The following is a 24,095-nucleotide window of genomic DNA, read 5'->3' as shown; positions in this document are numbered from 1 at the left end:
TCTCTGCCAGCTCTCCTTCTGAAACATGCATACCAGAACGGCTGTTAACACAGCCATCACCTTTCCTGAGATGACCATCTCCACTCCTGTGGCCACCTTCTCTCTGGCTTAGGCATCCTTCACCTGTTGCCTCCGCATGAGCTACATAGATATCCCTACAGAGCCTCTCCCCCTATGCTCATGTCATCCAGGAGATCACACTCCTCCCATTATCACAGATGTAGACAACGCTCATGCTATAGATCCTCATCACCCAGAACCATGTCCTTGCTACTGCATTCGTCCATATCATCGTGAAGACTATCATCAGCATCACAGCTACTCAAGGTCAAGGGATAGATCCCCGCACCCATGTTCATCATACAGACAGTTCTCACCCCCCAATACTAAGGGGGGCCATGTCTCCCCACTGAGAGTATGTCCAGAGTCAGTTATTGACCTACCCCTGGAACCTTTGGGGGGAACAGGCACAGGAGGTGTCCGAGGAGCAGATAGAAGCATATCAGACAGATGCTGCCTCATCCTCTCCAGATGAGGCGGTCGTCCCAGGAGATATATCTCCTCCAGATGACCTTAAACAATTTCAAGACCTGTTCAAAAGGGTGGCACAGTCCCAGGCTATACAGGTGATGGAGGAACAGGAGAAGCAGCACAAGCTCCTCAAGAATCTGAGACCTCCCACATCATCAGAGATTGCCATCCCACTAGACGAGGCCATCATGGAGGCTGCCACAAACATCTGGCAGACCCCAGCTTCTATTCCGCCGACCAACAAACAGGCTGACAAAAAGTATTTTGTCCCACCGAAGGGAACTGAGTTTTTATTTAACCACCCCCAACCAAACTTCCTCACGGTGGAGTCCTCTCAACAGAGATCAAAGGCACCACAATACAAATCCACGGTGTCAGACAAGGACGTGAAGAGACTGGACTTATTTGGACAGAAGGTATATTCATCCTCCACCCTACTGTTATGCATGGCCAATTATGCAGCACATCTCTCCAGCCATAATTTTGATAACTATACAAGACTCATTTCACTCATGGACTTTCTCCCACATGACAAGAAGCCTGTTTTAAAGGCAATAGTTCAGGAAGGATGTGTATCTTTGTGTACAGGAGTCCAAATTGCACTAGACATGGCAGACACAGCAGCACGCTCCAAGGCCACCGCAGTGGTGATGCAGTGAATGTCTTGGCTCCAGACATCTGGCATTCCTAAGGATCTACAAACAAAAGTTGAAGATCTTCCCTTGATAAGGCAAAGCTGTTAGCCAAATCCACAGACTCGGTCCTCCACTCCAGCAAGGACTCGAGAACTACGCTCAGAACGCTGGGTGTGCACACTCTTCCTTACACGAGGAAGAGATTCTACTCATACCAGAGATGTTAACCTATCAATCTCAGTGCCCGCATTACCAGCAAGGCTCTGATCAAGAGTGCCAACAACAATGAAGACCACCTAGACGATGTCCCCAGCAAGGCCATACCCCTGCATCACAGACAGCCAGGCAGCAAGTTTGACTGCTATGTTGAGGACGGCGATGCCACAACCATCATTCAGTGGCAATGACAACCTCAACCTCTGTTTCACCATCGCCTCAGACCATTCTACCGTCAGTGGAAAAGTATCACTACAGACAAATGGGTACTGGAGATTATTGCTGTGGGATATGCCATCCCATTCCACTCCATGCCTCCACCAAAACCTCCCTCCCAGTCCCTCTTCAGGGACCCCTCTCATAAGATTCTGTTGAAGCAAGAGGTAGACCACCTCATCTGTATAGGAGAGTCCCGGACGAGTTTCATGGGAAGTGTTTTTACTCCCGATACTTCCTCACAGAAAGGAAAACAGGAGGCTGGAGACCAAGCCTAGACTTACGGGCTCTCAACCGATACCTCCACAAACAGCGTTTCAAGATGACCACAATTACTTCCATAGTCACAGTACTTGACAATGGGGATTGGTTCGCAGCCCTCGACTTACAAGATGCATATTTTCACGTAACCATTCACCCTGCACACAGGCGCTTCCTCCACTTCACTGGGTACTGGAAGTGTCCTGCACAGAGTCTTGACCTTCGGCCGGTTCTCAGCTCCCAGGGTCTTTACAAAGACACTATAGTGTCGGCTTACCTGCATTGGCAGGACGTATTCATCTTCCCATATCTGGACTACTGCCTCTTGAAAGGTGCTTCGCAGGCAGACGTGTCACGCATGATAGACATTACTACGAAGACATTCCTTTTGCTGGGCCTAGTCATCAACTTCCAAAAATGGACGACGGAACCCACGCAGAACAGAATTCATAGGAGCATGCCTAGACTCCATCAAGGTGAGAGTGTACCTGCCTACCATACATTTTCATGCTATTCAGTCTTTGATACAGGTGCCAATGTACAGGCCCACAGTACAAGTATTAACTTGCTTGCAGCTCCTGGGACACATGGCTGCCACCACATTTGTGGTGTAGAATGCCAGATTGCATCTTTGCTGCCTCCAGCATTGGTTGGTGACTGTGTATGTGCCAATGATTCATGCCACTCACAAGAAGGTATCGCCTCCATCAAAGGTGCAGAAGTCTCTGACATGGACCCCAAGAATTTGCTGTCGGGGTACCCTTTCACCAACCACAAACCACAGTTTTTCTCACAACAGATGCTTCTCACATAGGCTGGGAGGCATACATGGGAAACAGGTCAGCGCAAGGGCGATGGTCCCATACAGAGATGGCAATGCACATGAGCATACTGGAGCTACGAGCACTGCTTAATGCATGCAAGTACTCCTGCCAATACTTACAACACAAGGTAGTTGGGGTCAATACCGACAACGTTTCCACAACGTATTATATCAATTGTAAGGGTGGGGCCAGATCCCATGCATTATGTGCAGAGGCAGTCCGCCTGTGGAACTGGTGCATTGCAAACATAACCTTAAAAGCCTCATACCTACCAGGTGTCAGCAACACAAGGGCAGACCAGCTGAGCAGGCACTTCACTCTCACACACAAATGGGAGATCCGCTCTGATCTGATCCGTAGTATATTCAACACATGGGGGTCCCTTCAGATAGACTTGTTTGCAACCTACATCAACAAGAAATGCCCTCAGTACTGCTCCAGAGTGGGCATCATCCCGGGCTCATTAGGGGATGCCTTCCTGCTCTCATGGAAGGGCCCCTTCCTGTATGCATTCCCTCCTACGGTACTTATCCGCAAGGTCCTGGAGAAGGCAAGGAGGGAGGGAGCACGCTTGATACTTTTAGCCCCAGCATGGGACCATCAGCACTGGTTTCCTCTGCTACAATGCATGTCGTGCTGCCCACCGTTCCCCCTCCCGATTTGTACCGAACCTCCTCACACAGAACCGGGGAATCTTGAGACACCCTCAGCCTCAAACGCTATGCGTCAAGGCATGGCTAATCCCTGGCTCAGTGCCCTAGAGGAAGTAAGTTCAGAAAGAATGAAAGAGGTCTTAGAATGCAGTTGATGGGCCTCTACCAGGTGAGCTTACGTGTACAAGTGGAAGCGCTTCACTTCCTGGTGTTTGTCCAAACAATTGACCTCCCTGGAGGTCCCGGTTCCCACAATTTTGGACTATCTACTGGACCTAAAACAAGGGGGACTCTTTATCCTCACTAAAGGTCCACCTCACAGCTATATCGGCATTCCGCCACATAGTGGAAGGGTCAACTGTCTTTGCCCATCCCATTACGACACGGTTCCTGAAGGGCCTTGTGAACTTATACCCCCTGCGGAAGCTGTTATCGCCTTCATGGAGTTTAGATCTGGTCCTTGACATGCTGTCTAGACCACCCTTCAAATCTTTAGCTACCGTTTCCCTCTGCCTACTTACCATAAAAATGACCTTTCTTCTCATGATCACATCTGCTTACAGGGTGAGCGAGCTGGTGGCAGCAATGGAGGTTCCACCCTATACAACCTTCTCCAAAGAAGCGGTGATACTATGCCTACATCCGGTGTTGCTTCCAAAGATCTCTTCAGAGTTCCATATCAGCAAGCCGATAATTCTACCATCCTTCTACCCGAGGCTGCACACCCTGACCAGGGAACTATGGCTTCATTCACTTGATGTGAGAAGGGCACTGGCCTTCTATATAGACAGAACCAAACCCTTCCATAAGACGGATAGACGCTTGGTTTCTCTTGCACCCAGATCAAAAGGGGAAGGATTATCATCACAAAAAATCTCAAATAACATTGTATCCTGCATAAAGGTGTGCTATGCATTACGTAAGACCCCTCTGCTAGTTCCACCCAGGGCTCACTCCACCAGAGCGATGGTGGCCTCGACAGCCTTCTTTAAAGGAGTCTCCCCGAAGGACATTTGCAGAGCAACGACATGGTCATCCTATGACACCTTCGCCAGACACTACACGATTCATCGGGTGTTGGAAGAGGATACACGCCTGTCGGCAGGAGTCCTTTCAGGGGCAAGCTGCACATAATCTGGTACCCACCTCCATTTTTCTGGGGTCACTGCCGGGTAGTCACCTACTGTAGAGCATCCACAGGGACCACTCGACGAAGAAAGAGAAGTTACTCACTTGTGTAGTAACAAGGATTCTTTGAGATGTGCCCCCGTGGGTGGTCCACTACCCACCCATTCCTCCCCCCTTCGGAGTTCTACTTTGTTTTTTAGGAGTATCTGAGGCAGGTGGTCGCGGAACTGGCGTGGCCTGAATTGCACACGTGACCGAAAGCGCGGAAAGGACCGGTGCGCATTGGCGCATGCGCGATCTGAGGAAATACGGCTTGCAAATCTCCAATCTGTGGCACTGGGGTGAGCCAATTGCAATCAACCAGTTGGTGACCACTATTCTAGAGGTATCTGTTTTTATTGTGCTTCCAACCACCTCTTTAATTATGCTCTTTCCATAATAAGTTTACTTATCTTGCTGTACAGTGAAACATTTTATAATTACCAATCCTCTCTCAGTAGGTAAGGTGTAAAAGTCTGCTATCCCCTCACTTGCTCTGCCCTCATTTAAGATCAGTTTGTCCCTTTTAAACTCTTCCATCCATTTTTTGACCTCTGTCATAAGTATGATGGGGGGGCAACCTGAGTCCACATTAGCTTGTTAACCGTGTGATGCCCAATGTGCAGTTTTATATTTATTGACTTATTCTCAAAAATTTCTCTTGGAGTTGTATACACAAAGAAGTTACAGCTATGTAATTTAAATTGGTTTAATCCAGTGCAAACACCCATGTGAACACTCTTATATCAGTTTAAAGTTGATATCAGATTAGCTTGTGTGTAATTTATCAATGCAAACTGAATCAAAATAAATCAGATTTAGAGTATCAGTATACAAAAAGTTGCACCTGTTTAACTACCCCATTTAAAAAGATGTTAGGTGAATGTTTCAGGTTAATGTGTGGACCATGTTTTAGTGGATTTCCAGTTACAGACCTGTTCAGCTGAAGTGCCCATTGTATTCAGCCTGTTGACAAGAGGAATGGTCAGAAACATAAGGCATATCAAGTTTAGGGGTGTCTAATTGTGGGGGAAAAAAAGGTTAAAGTGAATGTAAATTTTTAATGGATTACTTGCTCTTTTTTGTTTTTATTTTATAATTTAACTGTGCATATACATATAAAAGTTACCTGAAATGTCTCTTTGTTTTGGTTTGGTTTTTGTTTAGTAGCAGCAAAGGACATATATTGGTTTATATTGAACAGGTGCGTGATATGGTCCTAATACTGTACCATGTGGGTAGACTGCTATATTTGCATGGAGTTCCATTGATTTCGGTATGGATCTGCTTGGCTGCAACAGTCTACCCACGCACTTCAATTTGCAGCATAAGATGTATATTGGCCAAAAACACAGGCTGCTAACAGACTTCAGTGAAATTTCACAATACCTATGTTGTTTAAACTACTGGAATCCTATGTGCGTTTTTAATATCCATTGTGCCTTCAAAACAAATGTTGAAATATTTGAGGCCACAAAAGAGCCACGGTAATTATTTGAGGGTGTCCAATAAGGGACTGTTTAATTTATCAATAAGACGACTGAGAGGGGACTCAGTCATAACGTGGAATCTAGCAGAGAAAGTCATAACAAGAGCCATGCTGGAAGGTGAAGCCAAATCCCTACAGTTCGTAAAATCAAAGCATAATGTTTTTAATAGTAATGGTAACCCACCAGACTAATAAAAAGAAGATCCTCATGACACTTTCAGATAGAGACTGGATGCTTTCTGGAAATGTATGCATTAGCCAAACATGTTGTCTCTGATGTGTAGGAAACCAGGCTAGAGGATTTAATGGTCCCTTCTGGCCTTAAACAGTTTGAATCTAGGTTAGAAGGAAGTTTCATTTTTTATTTGCATTTGCTTTGCTTATAAGGGGATGTGGTTTTAGTTTAATCTTGTTCTTTCTTACCATTCATGCTAGCTGCAAGCTGAGCCAACCAACTCACCTTACAAGTTCTTCAAACCACTTCCGTTAGCGTCTTAGGAGTACAGCAATGTATGGTGATGCTCAGATATAAGTAACAGCTAGGAAAACAAAACAGCAGTGATGTAGCTCTTTAAAGATTAACAGAATAATTGATTAGGTGATGAGCTTTCATGGGACAGATCCACTTCTTCAGATCTAGAGAAGTGGGTCTGTCCCATGAAAATTCATCACCTAATAAATTATTCTGTTAATTTTTAAAGAGCTACACCACTGCTGTTTTGTTTTGTTAGAATTCAGACTAACACGGCTACCTCTCTGTTGCTATTAACAGCTAGGATATGAACAATCTTTTTTTCCTTTATTATCTACTATTTATTGTGGGTCCAACTAGGTTGTGTATGTGCCTGCTGGCTGCTACTGCAATATAAATGGTAAACAAGCATAAAATGTAGAGGTGTGGGTGTACTTGTAATTTAAAAAAAAAATTGGGAGGGAGTGTAGGGGGAAAATTGAATTTGGACTTGCCGTTTTGCTGCACATAGTAATGCTGTTTAACACAGTCCAGCTTGTATGAAATTAAGGCATTCAAAATATTAGATTTTTGTTTCTATGGAGTAGTATTTCAGGAACAACTCTTAACAGTCGAGGCAGTTTTGCTATTTTTTCCTGTGAGCAGTAACTGTGCACATTAACTTAGATGTAGAAGCTGTGGAAAAAAGTCCTCTGGACCCCTGAGACCCCATTTCTGCAAATTGTTCCATGCAGGTGGGTCTGTAGATTTACTGGAATTACTCATAAAGTAGCTTTCTGTATTGGAATCCATCTTTAAATTCCGTAAAAACAAAATGGTTACATATGTAGTAGAAAGAGACCAGCTTGATACCATTAAAAAAAACCTTGTATTTTGTGTATGGCATTTATATTATATCTTCTAATCCAGAAATAGCTGTCTTTGATTTTTATGCATTGTTTTTCCTTTTTTTTGAATTATAAAAGCTTTCCTCACACCATAGTGGAAAGTATAATAATTACATTGAGTTCTGACTGATTTTATTTATCTAACAGGCATTACATTAAGATTTTAATATGAATATCTGAAAAGAAAAAAAATCAGACTAGCAAAAATAGTGATATTTTTCATTAAATCAACATAACTGTAATTGTTGACTTGATTGCTAACAGTTATTTTTCTGCCCAATTTTAACCATATATTTGGAATTTTTTTCCAAATGTTGAGTAATTTTAAGATAAAGCTCTTTGTTGCTGCTGTTATCAAATTTTATAAAACAAAAGGTTTTTCAAAGATGATGTTTCTTCCAGCAATTTGCAGTAGAACTTCTAAATGCAGCTCACCAGACTATCAGAATGTTATTTTACTTAAACTATTGTTTGTTTTTTTGATTAGTCATTATTGTACACATGGTCTTATGATAAACTAGAATTCATATAATGTATTAAATGTATTCACTCATTTGTTTCTAATTGTTTAGGGTGATATATCCCAATTATATGTAAAATCTGTGTGTATCACACAGTCATCTTTTCTCTTGTCCTTCCTTTTAGCTTTACTGATGGAAAGTAGCATTGATAACTAACATGTAATTCATTTATTTATTTATTGTTGTATCACAAATTATTTTTCCCTATAATACTTTTTAATTTCTTCAAGGAGGACAGACATGCTTCACTGTAAAACTTGCCATAGCTGTCACATTCAGCTATTCCTCTTTATACTCTGATGTACAGCAACCAGTTTGTCTATTACGTATGCTTCAATTTGTGAATCTAGCAAATTTTAGGAATTGTAATTTCCTTTGTTTGTTTGTGTTGCTTCTTGGTGAACACCTTCTTCCCTCCATTATTTGTTAAAGTCCACCTTTGCTGAACTAGAATCAAAGTCGTTATTTTCTTATGTTAGCTGTAGAGAAGATTGGAGTAGATTTAATTTCTTTCATGTGAAATCTCCATATTTTTAAAATATAAAGTGGAATAAGTCTTTTTTTTTCTCAGTTACAGAATTATCTGGAAGTCCCAAGTAATATCAGATTTCTGTTGTGCTAGAAGGTTTATAAACACACAACGAGAGAAAAATCTTTCCTAGAAAAGTTTATTATCTAAATAAATAGGGAAGAGTTGTCTTGCGCAGAGTCATGTCGGTGCGGGCAGAGTCGCGGGCAAAAAACCCCACTGACCCCGCACCAGCGTACCGTTCGGATCCCCACGGGGTCTCGGACAAGGGTAAAGAGGAGACGGTAGAGGCCCGACGGCAGGCGGAGGCCACTCCGTCCCTCTACAGGCCAGCCTTACCCACCTCCGGCAGGGAGTCTAGAGAGTTGCGCACTGACTTTGCACTGTAGCTGGGGGGGCTGAAGGATGCTTAATTCCCTGGCAGGCAGGAGGTTAATTCACTCGAAGGAGGAAAGGGTGAGACAAGAAGAGGAAGATCGGTTAAACCACAACCGCTTTTATCAACAAAAACACCAACATGCGAACAAACAACATAACATATAAAACAAACCCATACAACAGTTCATTATAACATTTAAACAGCGACTTTAACTAAACCTTATTATCTCTATAGGAGTATGTTATTCAAACACTTACACTAACCAGTAACAGGAAATCCATGTGTAGGGAGCTTATGTGGGTTTTCTTATTGGACAGAAAGGTAAAATGGTTAAAGAAAGCCTTGAGACTTTATGGGGTTGAGATAATTTTCTTCTCCGAGCAAGGGAAGGCAGAATTGCCTCTTCCCTTTAGACTCTGGGTGGTTAGCTAAGCCACCCTACTGGAGACCTTGAGGTCCAGCCTGTCAAGATCTCCTCCCAGCTGGGTTAGTAAATGAAGGACTTCCCAGTGGGGTTTGGAGAACAAAAATAGGTGGAAGAAATCAGAACTTGGGAAGGAAAAGGGGAGTTGGGAGGTTAAACCTCTACCGAAACAACTTTCTTACAAGCACAATCAACCTTTAACCACCTAAGCCTTAACTATGGCACTTATTAAACAAGTGTGCAGCTGGAGCGAATAACTTTGGCTCCAGGGTTGAGGCAATACGTAGCCTTTTCTTGGCCCTGTAGAGCCGTGGCCTGAGCTATAATCCTTTTAAGTCCCTTTACAGGACTTGAATTGTTTGAAAGAATTCTCGTTGCTGGTGACAGTACCCCAGGCTATGCCCGGGGCTTGTAGGGATATTACGTGTTCAGTAGCAATGGTCCAGTCAGGTTCTGCGGTCGTGTCCGGTGGTCCAGTCAGGTGCGGTGGTCGTGTCTGGTCGTCCAGTTGGGTGCAGTGACGTCACAGGGCCGCGAGAGCGATGGTGCTGCTCCAGGAAGGCAAGATGGCGGCCTCTGGGTTAAGCAGCCAAGCGCGCAGTACCTGCCGAGGCAGGCCAGTTTGACACTCGGCTGCTGCTCCGCAGAGGCCTCTTAGCCGCCGGGAAGCAGGCCCTGGGTTTGGCTGTCAGGTACGCAGTACCTCACCACTAAGGCGAGGCCAGTTCGCCACGCCTTCGGCCTATTTATTGCCCTAAAAGCTCTTTTAGAAAACGGGCTGGCTGTAGGCCAGGCAGGAGCTCTTCATCCACAGCCAGACCCCCCAGACTGACCCTGAGTGCTGTGCTGCGCCGCCTTTTATTTGGTGTTCTTATGTTTAATTCATGATTCTATTTGAATATTTATGAGTTTGTCCCTGGTTTTCAATCAGGTCCTCCAGGTTATGGAAGTTTCTAGAAGGTTTTTGCCAATGTCCAATCAGAGGCCTAGGTTTGAAGCGTGTATGAGTTCAGGGTTACCAGGGAAACCAACTGACTCAGAGAGACCGTTACAAGGGGCTGCTAAAGGCAGCCTATGGGGTTTTTAGTTTATACCTGCACCTGTAATGTTGTTAAATGGCCAAAGGCCTGTTTCCCCTGACCCATGGGGGCGATAATGCCCGAGGGATGGAAAAATCCCTGACAAGTCACACAACATGTTAGCAGCAGATCTGAAATTAAATCCTGGGTCTCCTGGCTCCCAGCCACTTGCTCTAGTGTCTTTATATAGATACCCTTTTATAGATTTTTCCACCCACACATCCCCAATTCAGCAGGCTGGTCGCTTTTAATTTTGCAATAGTGAGGCAGTCTTATGTAAATGTTAATGATAACAATGTTTTATTCTTTAAGGCTGTGGTTCTCTTTGCTGGGCAAGCAGTGCACTGTTACCATTTCAGACTTCACAGCGAAGTGCAGCCAGCAACTCCTTAATGCACAGCATTATCAAGTTAGCATCCCACACTCTGACTGAGAACAGTGCAATTCAGCGCGTGGTCTTTACTCTTCTTTCCAATCTTGCTATTTCTCATGACTGCAAGGGTGTTATTCAAAAGGTAAGGAGGAAAATTATTTATTACTTGTTTCCATATATTTTTGTCAGCCTCTACAAAGCTGCAAGGTGAGGGTGACCATATCTCCCTATCCCAAATACGGGACAGGGAGCTATGAGTGGGGGAGGAGTGGCTCTTCCCAGCTCCACTGAAGCATGGGGATCCAGGAATCCAGCAGCAGCGGAGGGTGGGCTCCTACCTCCCCACACCTCTGGGAGCCGGGAAGGAGGCGGCAAGGCGCTGGTGCTCCTCCTGGTTTCCCTGAGCCTTGGGGGGCCAGGAGGCGGGCGGCAGCCACCTCCCTCCCCCGGGACCCCAACCTACCCTTATTTTTGCAGGGCCCTCTGCTGGCTCCCTCTTCCTGCATCCAAGAGAGCACATGTCTGTGCTGTGTATGCTGGTGAGGGAAAAGGTCAGGCGGGTGGGGGGAGCCAAATACGAGGCAATTAGCCCCATTTTAAAAATACGTTGGGATGCTGTTCTGGCACCTGAAATACAGGGCTATCCCACCCAGTACAGGACAGATGGTCACTCTATGCAAGGTGCATCACAAAACTAAGACATGACATGTTCCTGGCTCTTCTGGGCATACAATCAAGGCAACACTCACAGACATGAGTTAATTTCTGTGTACAAGGAATCCCAAGATGTGAATGGGACATGTTTAAATATTTGCAGAATCAGACTCTACACTCAACATGACCTAATTAAAAGGATAAGGGAAGGAAATGATAAATTATGGTTATCATAAAATCATGGCCTGCAGATATACCCTGGAGAACAACAAGAAGTCCTGTGGCACCTTTATAGACTAACACACATTTTGGAGCATAAGCTTTTGTGGGCTTATGAATTACACTACTTATAAGAATAACCCAGGGCATATATCAAAACAAAAAGCAGTCAAGTAGCACTTTAAAGACTAGCAAAATAGTTTATTAGGTGAGCTTTCGTGGGACAGACCCACTTCTTCAGACCATATCCAGACCAGAACAGACTATATGAGAGAGGTAGCCGTGTTAGTCTGTATCTTTGAGAACAACAAGAAGTCCTGTGGCACCTTATAGACTAACAGATATTTTGGAGCATAAGCTTTCATGGGCAAAGACCCGCTTCATCAGATGCATGAGTGGCAGGGGGGAGTTCAGAGGGGTATTTAACGCTCCCTTCACTCATGCATCTGATGAAGCGGGTCTTTGCCCACAAAAGCTTATGCTCCAAAATATCTGTTAGTCTATAAGGTGCCACAGGATTTCTTGTTGTTCTTGAAGATAAGGACTAACACGGCTACCTCTCTGATATACATGCCCTGGGTTATTCTTATAACCTTATCACACTTTTCGAAACTAGTGATACATCAAATCCTCTGCCTTTCCCTACCATATTGCCATCATTCATAGTTCCATAATATTCCTGAGTCAGCTGTAGGAAGTTACAATAGAAACACATTTATGTAGTTTTATATCTCCTTAATACATTGTGTGTTGTTGTATTTGAAAACTGTTATTTGTACAATATACTTTTTTCTCTCCCCTTATCACCCCCCCCCATACACACACATTAATCTCTGCTTAGCTTTCTTTTCTCGTATGCATTTGTTTCTCATCTGTTCTTCCTGCTTGTATCTGGTAGCCAGGACTGTCCCATGGGGAGTGTGGGGCCCAGGGCAACACCTTCCCCCTAAACCCAATGCACTCCTTTCCCAAAGCCCCCTCCTCCAAGTGATGTGACCCTGGTGCAGGATGGCAGCAAAAGTCAGGCCATTGCACTCTCTGCAGGAGCCAGGGGAAGCTAAGCAACCCAACAGCTCCACTCCCAGCTGGGTCGCTTTGCTTCACTGCAGTGGTAGTAAGTGCAGCGACCTAATCCTAGCCCATGTCTCTCTGCCCCCCTGACCCCTTGTTGCTTAAGGGAGCAGATTGGAACCTCGTCACTCAACTGTGGTATAGCAAACGACCTAGCTGAGAGAGGGCAGAATGGAATGGGCTGCTGCGTCGTCCCACTTCCTGTGGTTGCTGCCATTGCATTGAGTACAGGGAGCCTGACCCCTAAATGCCACCCTGCAACAGCCCCCGCCCAGTAGTTCCTTGGGCAGCACAAGCCAACATCGATATGGGGAACTCTCCCATCCATAAGGCAGTTGGGGCAGCCACTGTGCCCCCTCGTCCCTCCCCACAATTCCAGGACTTGGGGCAGCCACATCGAATCATCCTATAGTTCTGATATGTTGTTTACAAAAGCATTTTTATTAAATGACGTGCTCAATTTTCAAACAGTTTTGGGAAATTATGAACAACAATCAAAATACTGCTGAAAATTTTTTTGAATATCATGGAAGTAGAAGACTAACCATGGAAACATGAGACAGGGAGACAGTACATGGGCTACATGGAGGGGGTGTATGAAAACAATATTACTTAGTAATGAAATAATACTGTGCATTTTCTTTCTTCTGGCAGAGTAACTTCTTGCAGAACTTTTTGTCTCTCTCATTGCCAAAAGGAGGAAATAAAAGCCTTAATACACAGGCTAGCCTTTGGCTGAAGCTGCTACTGAATATATCCTTTGGAGAAGACGGACAACAAATGATCATGAAGCTAAATGGTAGTTTAGACCAGCTGGTGGAGATGAGCAAGTACAAACACAAGAATAGTCACCATACAGCTCTTCTTATTCTTCACAACATCTGTTTCAGTCCAACAAACAAGCCCAAGATACTTGCTAATGGTAGACATCCAAATAATACCTAACCTCTCATCCAAATCTTGCACTACTGTATGTTGTTGAAATCTGGGGTACTGACAGAAAATCTGATATGTTTATGAAAACGTTTTTATTAAATGAAGTCCTTAATTTTCTAACAATTTTAGGAAATGGTGAATAAAAATATCCTGGGAAAAATATTACCGAAAATAAGACTATAGCAAATATGCTAGATAGCTAAAATTGTGTTTTAGGGTATTCTTTGGGTGCTGGTTCTTAGGGTGTTCACTCTGGGTGCACATGTGCGCCATGCTCCTGGGACCAGAAATCCTTCATCTGCCTTGTTGAGCAATGAGTGGAGTGGTGGTATCTTCCCAAAGGGCCTCCTGATGGATTTCCAGTGGATAGAGCCTCTTCTGCTATCAGCTTGCGGAAGCCCTTCCACCTCAGTCTGTGAAAGGTTGTTCTACAGAGCTCATGCTGCTCTTGGAGGTATATAGGATGGCAACTGGGGCTCCATTTACAGAGTGATCAGACTCAATGCTCTGATTCCATCCTTGATTGAGTGTGCTTCCTTTGGTTCAGAAATCCTGAAAAGTATTGTTCATAACATTTCTTGGCACCCACCTTGTCAGTAAGTGCAGCTTGGGCATCACCCACACTGAATACCTAATACACCAGCTGAGACAGCAACTTTATAGTAACTGGAGTTCTTTGTGATATGTGGTCCCTATAGGTATTCAAAAGCCAGCCTCCATCTCCTCTGCTTAGGTCAGATGATTCTTGGTGGAGCAGGAACTAGAGAGAGGGACACTGTCTGTGCCACCCCTTATGCCTTCATTTGAAAGTGTGAGGACTTGAATGGTAGAGTGTTTGGACCAGCAGACCTTGTTCTTGAACGACTTCTGGTCCTGGGTGCACAAAGTGTGTATTTGTCCTTAGTAAATGCCTTCAGAGACCACACATCTGAAAGAACTTCAGTTCCTATAAGGAAGGTAACCTTCCTTTATTCTGGGATCTTGCTCTTCTGAAATTATAGTAATATAACTAGAACAGGATAGTTTTACTTAGATAATTAAATGGGAGACGTGCCTTTTTTACAAGGAAATGAGGAAGAGGCCATTGCATCAAACACTTAGCTTTTATGAGTTAGTTATGAATGCTATCTTTCAGTTGGACAAAAAGCTGACTATGTACATTCCCTGCTCCACCCCAACCCCAAAAAAAAGGCAATCTGTATGTCATATGTCAAGCCATGTCATTTTTCTCAAGATATGCTGACCAACTCATATACTATAGCAGGGGTCAGAAACCCTTGGCAGGGGTGCCAAGAATGGTGTACGAGCCGATTTTTCATGGGCATGCAAGGTGAGAACTTAGTTGCACCCTTGTTCCCCATGCAGCTGGGAACTTACTCAAAGTCACACCACTTGTGGATTAACAAAAGACCAGCTAATGCTACCAACCACCACCTAAATGGTAATACTCTGCATCTTAATTTATTTATTAATGAAGCTGTCGTAAGTAAGTCTGTTAGTGACTTTAAAAAATACCACCAGCATTCAGACTGTACATAGAGGTGAAAAGGTCAAATTCTGGCACTCTGTCTGGGAAAGGTTGCTGATCCCTGTACTGTAGGGATGGATACCACAGGAATGGTTATGGTAAGGCAATAGAAAGCAGTCTTTTTGGTAGCTTGTAGAACACAAGACTACTGAGGGTGCAACATCTTCCCTAATGAAATTTCCAGTAGCTCCAACTGAAGCTGTTCTCATTTTCTTCACTCAGTCTGTGTAGTCTACACAGTGCGTTTCTGTTGTGGAGTGAACCATAGATGTGTTGAACAAGCAGACCAGATGCCTTAAAGCCGAGAGATAAACTGTGAAGATGAGAGAAACTGAGAAGGTTAAGACAAAATTTATGACAGTAGTGAAATCATGTAGGTGTTAACTGGTGTCACCTATAAGCTGAGCACTTGGGCAGCCACCCAGGAGAGATTCAAATGCTGCCTGCTCTTCAAAACTTAGTAATTCTTACATGGTTCAATATTGATGTGCAATAGTCAGCTATGCACATTGTAGTAGCTATAATTTAAAATGTCCATTCTTTTTACAGCTTAATCTTAACTTTGTGTACACTCATCCCTCATTTAACGAGTGCTCACTTAAACGAGGAGCACGTTTACCTACCTTTGTTCACTCAATGAGCGAACACCCCCCCTAATATGAGCCTTACCCCCGCACTGCAGCTCCAACCGGCCAGAGCCTGACTCCCCCCAACTCCTCCCGCCGGCCCTGCGGCCCCAACCCGCCGCAGCCTGACCCCCACCCTCACGACCCCAACCCACGACAGCCTACCCGGCCCCACAGCAGCTTGACCCCTGCCACTGGCCCCGCAGCCCCAACCTGCAGCAGTCTTAACCCCTGTGTGGGCCTGCAGACTGGCCCCACAGCAGCCTGACCCCACACCTAAGCCAGACCCACAGCAGCCTGACCTCCCTGCACCTCAGCCGGCCCCACAGACTGGCCCTGCGGCAGGCTGACCCTGCACCTAAGCTGGCCCCATGGCAGCCTGACTCTTCCACCGCCCTGTGGCAGCCTGACCCCCACCCTCACCCGCACCTCTGCCTGCCCTGCAGCAGCCTGACCCCCTCCACACCTCCGCCAGCCCCTCAGCAGCCTTACCTCCACCGCCCTGTGGCAGCCTGAGCCCCCCTGCCTCCCCTCCCCGCCAGCCCGGTAGACCTAACCTGCTGCAACCTGACATCCCCCCCGCCACCACCCAACCTTTAGCGCCTGAACCCCCCACCTACTCCACACCCAAGTGGCCACCAGGTTTTAACTCTCCCTCCCACTCATGGCCCCAAACTGCCCCCAGCCTTTAATCTTTTTAACCCCCCAAGGTAAGGTAAAGTTCACTTACCTTTCAAAAGCAGCGCCACCTGCTGCCACTCCTTCGCCAAGCTCTAGGAACCAATTAGAGGCTTCTACATGTATTTTAATGATAATTTAGTGTCCCTATTTAGTACAAGAATTTAGTACAAGTTTTCGCTTATGAACACAAAGTTGGGAACCAATTGTGCTTGTAAAGCAAGGGATGAGTATCGTCTGTTTTGTATCTTATATTTGTTAACATGGTATAATCTTACAGTTATCCTAGATACTTACTTGTATTAAGCAATCTAATTATATAAATTGTGCCCTAGCAAGATTTATCACAGAAATAGAGGCAAGTGCCAGAATAACGTTTCATAGGTGGGACTCGGTTATAATGAACTTGCTAGTCTTTGTTTGTGTGTGTTTTCTTTTGCTCATTAGATAAAGTTATTGCTGTGCTAGCTGCCTGTTTAGAAAGTGACAGTCTTACTGCTCAGAGAATAGGAGCATCTGCTCTGTGGTCTTTGCTTCACAATTATCAAAAGGTTAGTATTTGGAAAACATTTCTAATTTAAAAAAATAACCTGCAGTAATAATAGTTATAGCCTTAGAATATTTTTGCTACAATGTTAACCCACTACCAGGTAGGTGTTCTGTAAAAATATATCCTCTATGTACAGTAATATAATTAGGTCTGAGTCTTGCATCTTGTTTGTCATAGACAGACACCCATGCTGGGGCAGATCCCTTTGAAATGAATGAAGCTCCACCTCCAGAGAATAAATAGTAGGATTGGGGCATTAATGAATTGATCAAAAACCTATTTAAAGGAAGATTCACATCCTTTAAATGTTCTAATTAAAATTAAATCACTAAGAAGAGATATACAAAGGAGAGTCGTATTATTTTTCACATCAACCATGAGTGTTCTTGTAAGTTACCATGTAGCTCTGAGATGCTGATCACAGTATGACATTATTATTGTAGAACGCATAATATATTGTTTGTACTGTGATTTCTACCACAAAGTTTGGAAAAATGTCATTCACTTGGGCTTGCCAGCTTAATATTCAAAACAGTACATGCTGGCACACCAAGCTATGTCTTGGGAAATGTATTCCACTATGGTTTCAATTCATTGCTCTTCTGTTTAGGTGTTTTTTTTTTAACTTTTGCTGTATATATGATGGTATAGTCAGAGGTTGCACTGTTAATTCTTGAGTGCTGTAGTCTGTTGGCCCACAGCCAAAAAATAGCTGTGGGTTGAAGACAACCTGATTCTCAGAGAATCAGCATGGAAGAATAAATGCAGTTATTGAATTATTCTTATTTGTGCTACAGGCAAAAGTGACTCTGAAGAATCCATCAATCAAGAGACAAGTAGATGAGGCTTATTGTTTAGTAAAGAAAAGTAAGTTATTGGAGCTCTTAGTTTCCATCTCAAAGTAGCAACAGTCTATTCTGTAATTTTTCTGTGAAAGATTATTAATATACTATATTGCTGTGCAATACAAAAAAAGGAAACATTTTGCTGTGTTGCCAGTTTTTAAAAATGTTCAGTTCTGCTTGATTGATTCTTTCAAACCCACATGTGCTTTCCTGTTTGACATCTTTTTCCAAAATAAAAACAAAACAAAAAAAACCACCTTTCTCATGACAAATTGTAGATAAGATTTGTCAGGTGGTATTTGCTACAGATTAGTCTGAGAGATATATTGATTGTACTGGCAGCAAAATGATTTTGTTGTTGCGGACTCTCTATGCTAAAACCTTGTATTTGATGATAAAAAGCATGGTCCAGTTAGAACTGACCTTCCTTGCCCTTGCCGAATTCAGCTTCATCAGAGAGATCTAAATACTGTGCCATCCTGACAGAAGTCCTCTGTAAATTGGCTGGTTTTTTACTTGGATTTTGGACAGCTTTTTAAAAGAATGTTGACTGTTTTAAGAAATTGCAGTTAGCTATAATTTTGACAACTTTTACATAATAGATAATTACTTGTGAACCGCCCATAGAAGATCAAAAGCATCTCTAAGGCTATGTCTACACTTGCCCCCTACTTCGAAGGGGGAATGAGAATCAGGCTGATGGGAGATTACTAATGAATTTTTTTGTGGAGTAAAGGCACTTCAAAGTAGTGCAGGCATTTCGAAGTGCCCACCACTACACAGCATGCCAGCACTTTGAAGTTTGACACTTCAGAGTCGCCACAGGGGAGAATTAGCATAATGCAGTGCTGCATATTCATCGCAGCACTTCATTAGTAATCTCCTATCAGCCTGAGTACCATGATCCCTTCGAAGTAGGGGGCAAGTGTAGGCATAGCCTAATTAAACATTTCTCTTAGCTGGACTGTGGAATGGGGTTGTAGTCACAGTAGTTGGTATGTGGGCTTGTTTATCCAACTCATTCTTATTGCAACCCTGTTCCTGAAAAAAAACTTGTGTGCATACTTACCTTCAAGCACCCAGGCACTCGTAGTGACTTGTCAGTCTATTCATGCTCTTAATTATGTACATACGCATTCTTCCTCTATGCAGGTTTGAGGCTTGTTTGCCATATTTATTTATAAAACAAGTAGCTGCTACATTGAAATGATTTTTGTTTTATTTTAGAGTAGGCTATCCCTGGTTACAAGGACTTTTGCCAGCATATCAAATGGTCATCCTGTATTAGGAAATACATTTAAGTTCCATAGAATGAATGTACTGTAGTTTTGTCACCACTCCGTTGTGTGTTGTGTTCTGTTTGTACAGTTCCAGCTTACTCATTTAATATAGTACAAGTACTTATGATTGGAACCTCGTTTGCTGGAGATCATTGGACTTCAGAGCACTTTGTATATCGATACAGCTGTATAAATATAGTAAATGCTGCTGAAGATTATTATAAAACAGTAGAAGCTTGATTATCTGGCATCCCTAGGGAAGCCAGCCTCCTCCCTTATGGCCTCCACTGAGGGGGAGGGAAGGGGAGCCAGCCCCAGGGCAGCAGGCCTCAGCCAGGAATCTGGCCGCATGGCAGCCAGCCCTGGCTGGGGTACCACCCCACAGCAGCCAACTCAGCAGGGTAGTTTGCTTGGTTTTAATTACTATAATCTATTGCAATCATGCACAATTGGCAGGAAAACTTACTTCAGGAAAATGTGTGTACTGTTGTGGCCCAGGAAGTGCTAACCAGGCTTCCACCTAGGGAAATGAGCTGAAATGTAACTCATTGGGGCACTTTAGAAATCTTTTCAGTATTCATATGGCTGGACTTTTCAAGAGCTTTGGTAGCTTTGTTTTACCATTATCCTTCCCCATTCCACCCTTTGCTGTTGAAGAGTTGTAGGTAACTACCAAGCATACACAAGTTGGAGCTGGAGGAAATGCTTGTATTTCTTGTCCCAGTTGAATGGAAATTTCCAAGAGTATTAGTATACACAATATTGAAAGGAAACGGAAAAACTCTGATGTCTTGTTTTTCCATGTAGGTGTTTCACAGCCAGAAGGAAGCCAACTAAAAGCCTATCACTTAAAATGTCTAGAGAATCTAGTGAGACTTCTCAATAGTTAGTGACTGCTGGTGAGTTTTCATACTGAAGGTGGATTGCTTACTCCTTGGAAAACTGGAAATTAAAGAAAAGATTTCTAATGCTGAGATTTGTGGCAGCATGAAGAAGCATGTGTTGTCTTTGGGAAGGAAGTGGATCACCTAATGCCAAAGAAATAATATAGAATTTGATTGAAACAGCATGTACTGTATTCCCAATGGGAAATTATGGAACTCGATTTGGGAAATGAAAATGGAGAATGAGAACATAGGAGGACAAAGGGTATGAAAAATTAGCAATTTTATTAAATTGTGTCAAAATTATTGCTGGAAAATACTTGTGGTTTGCTTCTGCCCATCTAAATAAAGCTTTTTTAATAAATAAATCTTGTTTGTGGATGATAATTTACAGGTGAGTATAATACAATGAACCCACTTTTTATGCAGCTTCACATTGTGTGAAACTCGCATTAACGTGAGTTTTGCACAATGTGAAGCTGCTGTGCTGTCAACTTGCCCAGCTTCCCACAGCTGCGGGCAGCCAGGCAGGCTAAGAGCCCCTTCCCCTGCCTTCTCAGAGCGCCACTAGGCACTGCTCTGGGAAGGTGTAGGGGGAAGGCTTTTAGCTCGCCTATCTACCTACCCCTGCATAAGAACATAAGAATGGCCATACTGGGTCAGACCAAAGGTCCATCAAGCCCAGCATCCCATCTGCCGACGGTGGCCAATGCCAGGTGCCCCAGAGAAGGAGAACAGAAGACAAGTGATTTATCTCCTGCCATCCATCTCCTGCCCTTGTTATGAAGGCTAGGGCACCATACTTTATCCCTGGCTAATAGCCATTTATGGACCTGACCTGCAAAAATTTATCAAGCTCTTTTTTAAACCCTAATAGAGTCCTGGCCTTCACAGCCTCCTCGGGCAAGGAGTTCCACAGGTTGACTGTGCGCTGTGTGAAGAAAAATTTCCTTTTATTAGTTTTGAACCTACTACCCATCAATTTCATTTGGTGTCCCCTAGTTCTTGTATTATGGGAAAAGGTAAATAATGTTTCTATATTCACTTTCTCCACACCATTCATGATTTTATATACCTCTATCATATCGCCCCTCAATCGCCTTTTTTCCAAACTGAAAAGTCCCAGTCTCTCTAGCCTCTCCCCATATGGGACCCTTTCCAAGCCCCTAATCATCTTAGTCGCCCTTTTCTGAACCTTTTCTAATGCCAATATATCTTTTTTGAGGTGAGGAGACCACATCTGCACGCAGTACTCGAGATGTGGGCGTACCATAGTTTTATATAGGGGAAGTATGATATCTTTTGTCTTATTATCGATCCCTTTTTTAATAATTCCTAACATCCTATTTGCCTTACTAACTGCCGCTGCACACTGCGCGGATGTCTTCAGAGAACTATCCACTATAACTCCAAGATCCCTTTCCTGATCTGTCGTAGCTAAATTTGACCCCATCATGTAGTACGTGTAATTTGGGTTATTTTTTCCAACATGCATTACCTTACACTTACCCACATTAAATTTCATTTGCCATTTTGCTGCCCAATCACTCAGTTTGCTGAGATCTTTTTGTAGTTCTTCACAATCCCTTTTGCTTTTGACTGTCCTGAACAACTTGGTGTCATCTGCAAACTTTGCCACCTCACTGCTTACCTCATTTTCTAGATCATTGATGAACAAGTTGAACAGGATCGGTCCCAGGACTGAGCCCTGGGGAACACCACTAGTTACCCCCCTCCATTGTGAAAATTTACCATTTATTCCAACCCTTTGTTTTCTGTCTTTTAACCAATTCCCGATCCATGAAAGGACCTTTCCTCCTATCCCATGACCACCTAATTTACATAAAAGCCTTTGGTGTGGGACCGTGTCAAAGGCTTTCTGGAAATCTAGGTATATTATGTCCACTGGGTGCCCCTTGTCCGCATGTTTATTAACCCCTTCAAAGAATTCTAATAGATTAGACAGACACGACTTCCCTCTGCAGAAACCATGCTGACTTTTGCCCAACAATTCATGCTCTTCTATGTGCCTTGCAATTTTACTCTTTACTAGTGTTTCTACTAATTTGCCTGGTACTGATGTTAAACTTATCGGTCTATAATTGCCAGGATCTCCTCTAGAGCCTTTTTTAAATATTGGTGTTATATTGGCCGTCTTCCAGTCATTTGGTACCAAAGTGGATTTAAAGGATAGGTTACAAACCACTGTTAATAACTCCGCAGGTAGCCAGGTGGATTAAAACCCCCATCACCTCGCCCAGAGCCCCAGGGAAGTGGTGGCCACGGGAGCTCCTGACCAGATCCCTGGGGAAGTGGCAGCTGTGGACACTCCCAGCCCTGGAGCCCTGGGAAAGCAGCAGCTGTGGGTGCCCCTGACCCTTCCCAGGACCCCAACTTATGCAAAATTCAAGGTACACAAGGGTTATGTAGACCACAACCCTCACGTACCTCGAGAGATTACTGTACGCTAAAAAGGAAGGAATTCGATTCTCAAAGGTTACGAACTTCACATCTGCTGTGCTGGGATACCCTGGCATATCATTATTGTTATGTGTAGAACAGCAATAGTAAATCTTAATTTCCATGGATTTTTCAGTTTCAAATTAGAACTCTTACTCTAAAATGTGTACAAGAGAAGTACCAATTGATATAGCATTGACAGTTATTACCATAGCAGATCTTACATCTGTGAGATTATTTGAGGCTCTTCTTTTGGAAATTATAACTTTCCCATTTTGATTACAACATTGTAAGAGACACTTCTTCTTCGAGTGTCCCCGTGGGTGCTCCACATTAGGTGTCGGGCTCGCCCGGCGCCGCAGATCGGATCTTCCAAGCAGTTTCTGCCGGACCACGCATGCGCCGGTGCGCGCCGCTCCCTTGCGCGCTTCTGGCCACGTGCGCGATCCGGTCCCTGCCAGTTCCTCTTAACCCCCGTCGGCTGCAGACGGAATCCGACTAGGCTATGGCCAAGTTAGCGTATTCAATGGTTTTAGCTGTTTTTCTTTAAAGTTTTCAAGTTCTTAGTCTATTGTTAAGTTAGCCAGTTGTTATTTTCAAAAAAAAAAACAAGAAACAACAAGCGGGACAGAATTCAGTCCGGTCCTAGTAACAAGCAGAGCACGGGAGGCCAGGAGCCTAGGGCAATTAGCCCTTCTGCCGCGGCAGGCTATCCGAGAGGGGGAAAACAGTACAGAGAAGGTGCAAAGTACCCCATTAACAACTAAAAGACTCACCGACAATGTCCTCTTCAGGATTCAAGAAATGTGAGTCTTGCCGAGAGGCAATGCCAGTGTCTGATGGGCACAGTCACTGTATAAGGTGCCTGGGAGAGTCCCATGTCACGCAGAAATGCTCCTTCTGTGCAAAATGAACAGCCAGAGCAAGGAAGGATAGGGAGATGCGGCTTAAAATGCTGCTGTTCGACAAGGCCCTCCAGCCAGACGTGCCGGAGCGGCCACAGCAGGAGGGACCCTCCGGGGCCCATAAAAGAAAAGTCGCCTCCCTCACCCCATCAGCGCAAAAACGGAGGAAAGTCTCCCCAACCCGATCCCTGCCGGCAGCAACAGCGAGCGGGACGGGAGGAGCGCACAGCCCCCAGCCGCAGCAACAGCTGATCGGTGGCGGCACGGAGAGCCACGTGGAAGCGGCTCAGCCTCCGATAATCAAACAGCCACCCCGCACCGCAGGCAGGGCGGCGGCTAAACAAGCGCCGGTATCAGTGGCACTGCAGGCAGCGGCACTGACCCCCGGGGAACCGGCGGTGCAGAGCGCGCAGGCACGCAGCCTGCAGGCACTGGAGGACACCGCCCGTGCAGCATCGCCCATGAGCATGCCGAGCGCGGCACGGATGGGGCTGAGATCCCCTGCATGTCAGGGGGCGGAGCCACCCGCTCAAGGGAGGGTGAAGGCTGCACAGAAAACAAGGCACCGCAGCCCCTCTCCAGACAGGGCTGCAGAGTTGCTTTCTCTCAGCCCTCCGCTCATGCTGCAGACTCCAACTAGAAGGCAGGGGTACCCCCTAGCCTACCCGGAGCCCCCGTCTCCATTTTTACAACCAGCCTAGCCCTGGCTGGGACCACCTTCACCCTTCTTGGGGTTTGAGCCACTGGAGTACTATCACAAATCTCTGTCTCCAGTGTCCCAGTTCTCTCGACGTTCTCGCTCC

The 24,095-nt window shown here is 44.6% G+C and overlaps 1 protein-coding gene across 4 annotated transcripts in view; it reads left to right on the top strand.

Moving 5' to 3' along the window:
- RTTN (rotatin) overlaps positions 1-20,284 on the top strand; it is a 194,422-nt gene extending 174,138 nt beyond the window's left edge. For all 4 annotated transcript variants that reach the window (XM_074987517.1, XM_074987516.1, XM_074987519.1 and 1 more), the window contains 5 exons: positions 10,596-10,798; positions 13,255-13,522; positions 16,816-16,919; positions 17,716-17,785; positions 19,851-20,284. In XM_074987517.1, the coding sequence (XP_074843618.1) occupies positions 10,596-10,798; positions 13,255-13,522; positions 16,816-16,919; positions 17,716-17,785; positions 19,851-19,933 (728 nt within the window). In that variant the 3' untranslated portion in view covers positions 19,934-20,284. The remainder of the gene's footprint in view (positions 1-10,595; positions 10,799-13,254; positions 13,523-16,815; positions 16,920-17,715; positions 17,786-19,850) is intronic.
- The last annotated feature ends 3,811 nt before the right edge of the window (positions 20,285-24,095 follow it).

The sequence above is a fragment of the Carettochelys insculpta genome, chromosome 2 (assembly GCF_033958435.1).
Source record: "Carettochelys insculpta isolate YL-2023 chromosome 2, ASM3395843v1, whole genome shotgun sequence".
NCBI classification, from domain to species: domain Eukaryota; kingdom Metazoa; phylum Chordata; order Testudines; family Carettochelyidae; genus Carettochelys; species Carettochelys insculpta.
The sequence above is the reverse complement of the archived record's forward strand: the minus strand, read 5'-3'. Positions and strand labels throughout refer to the sequence as shown.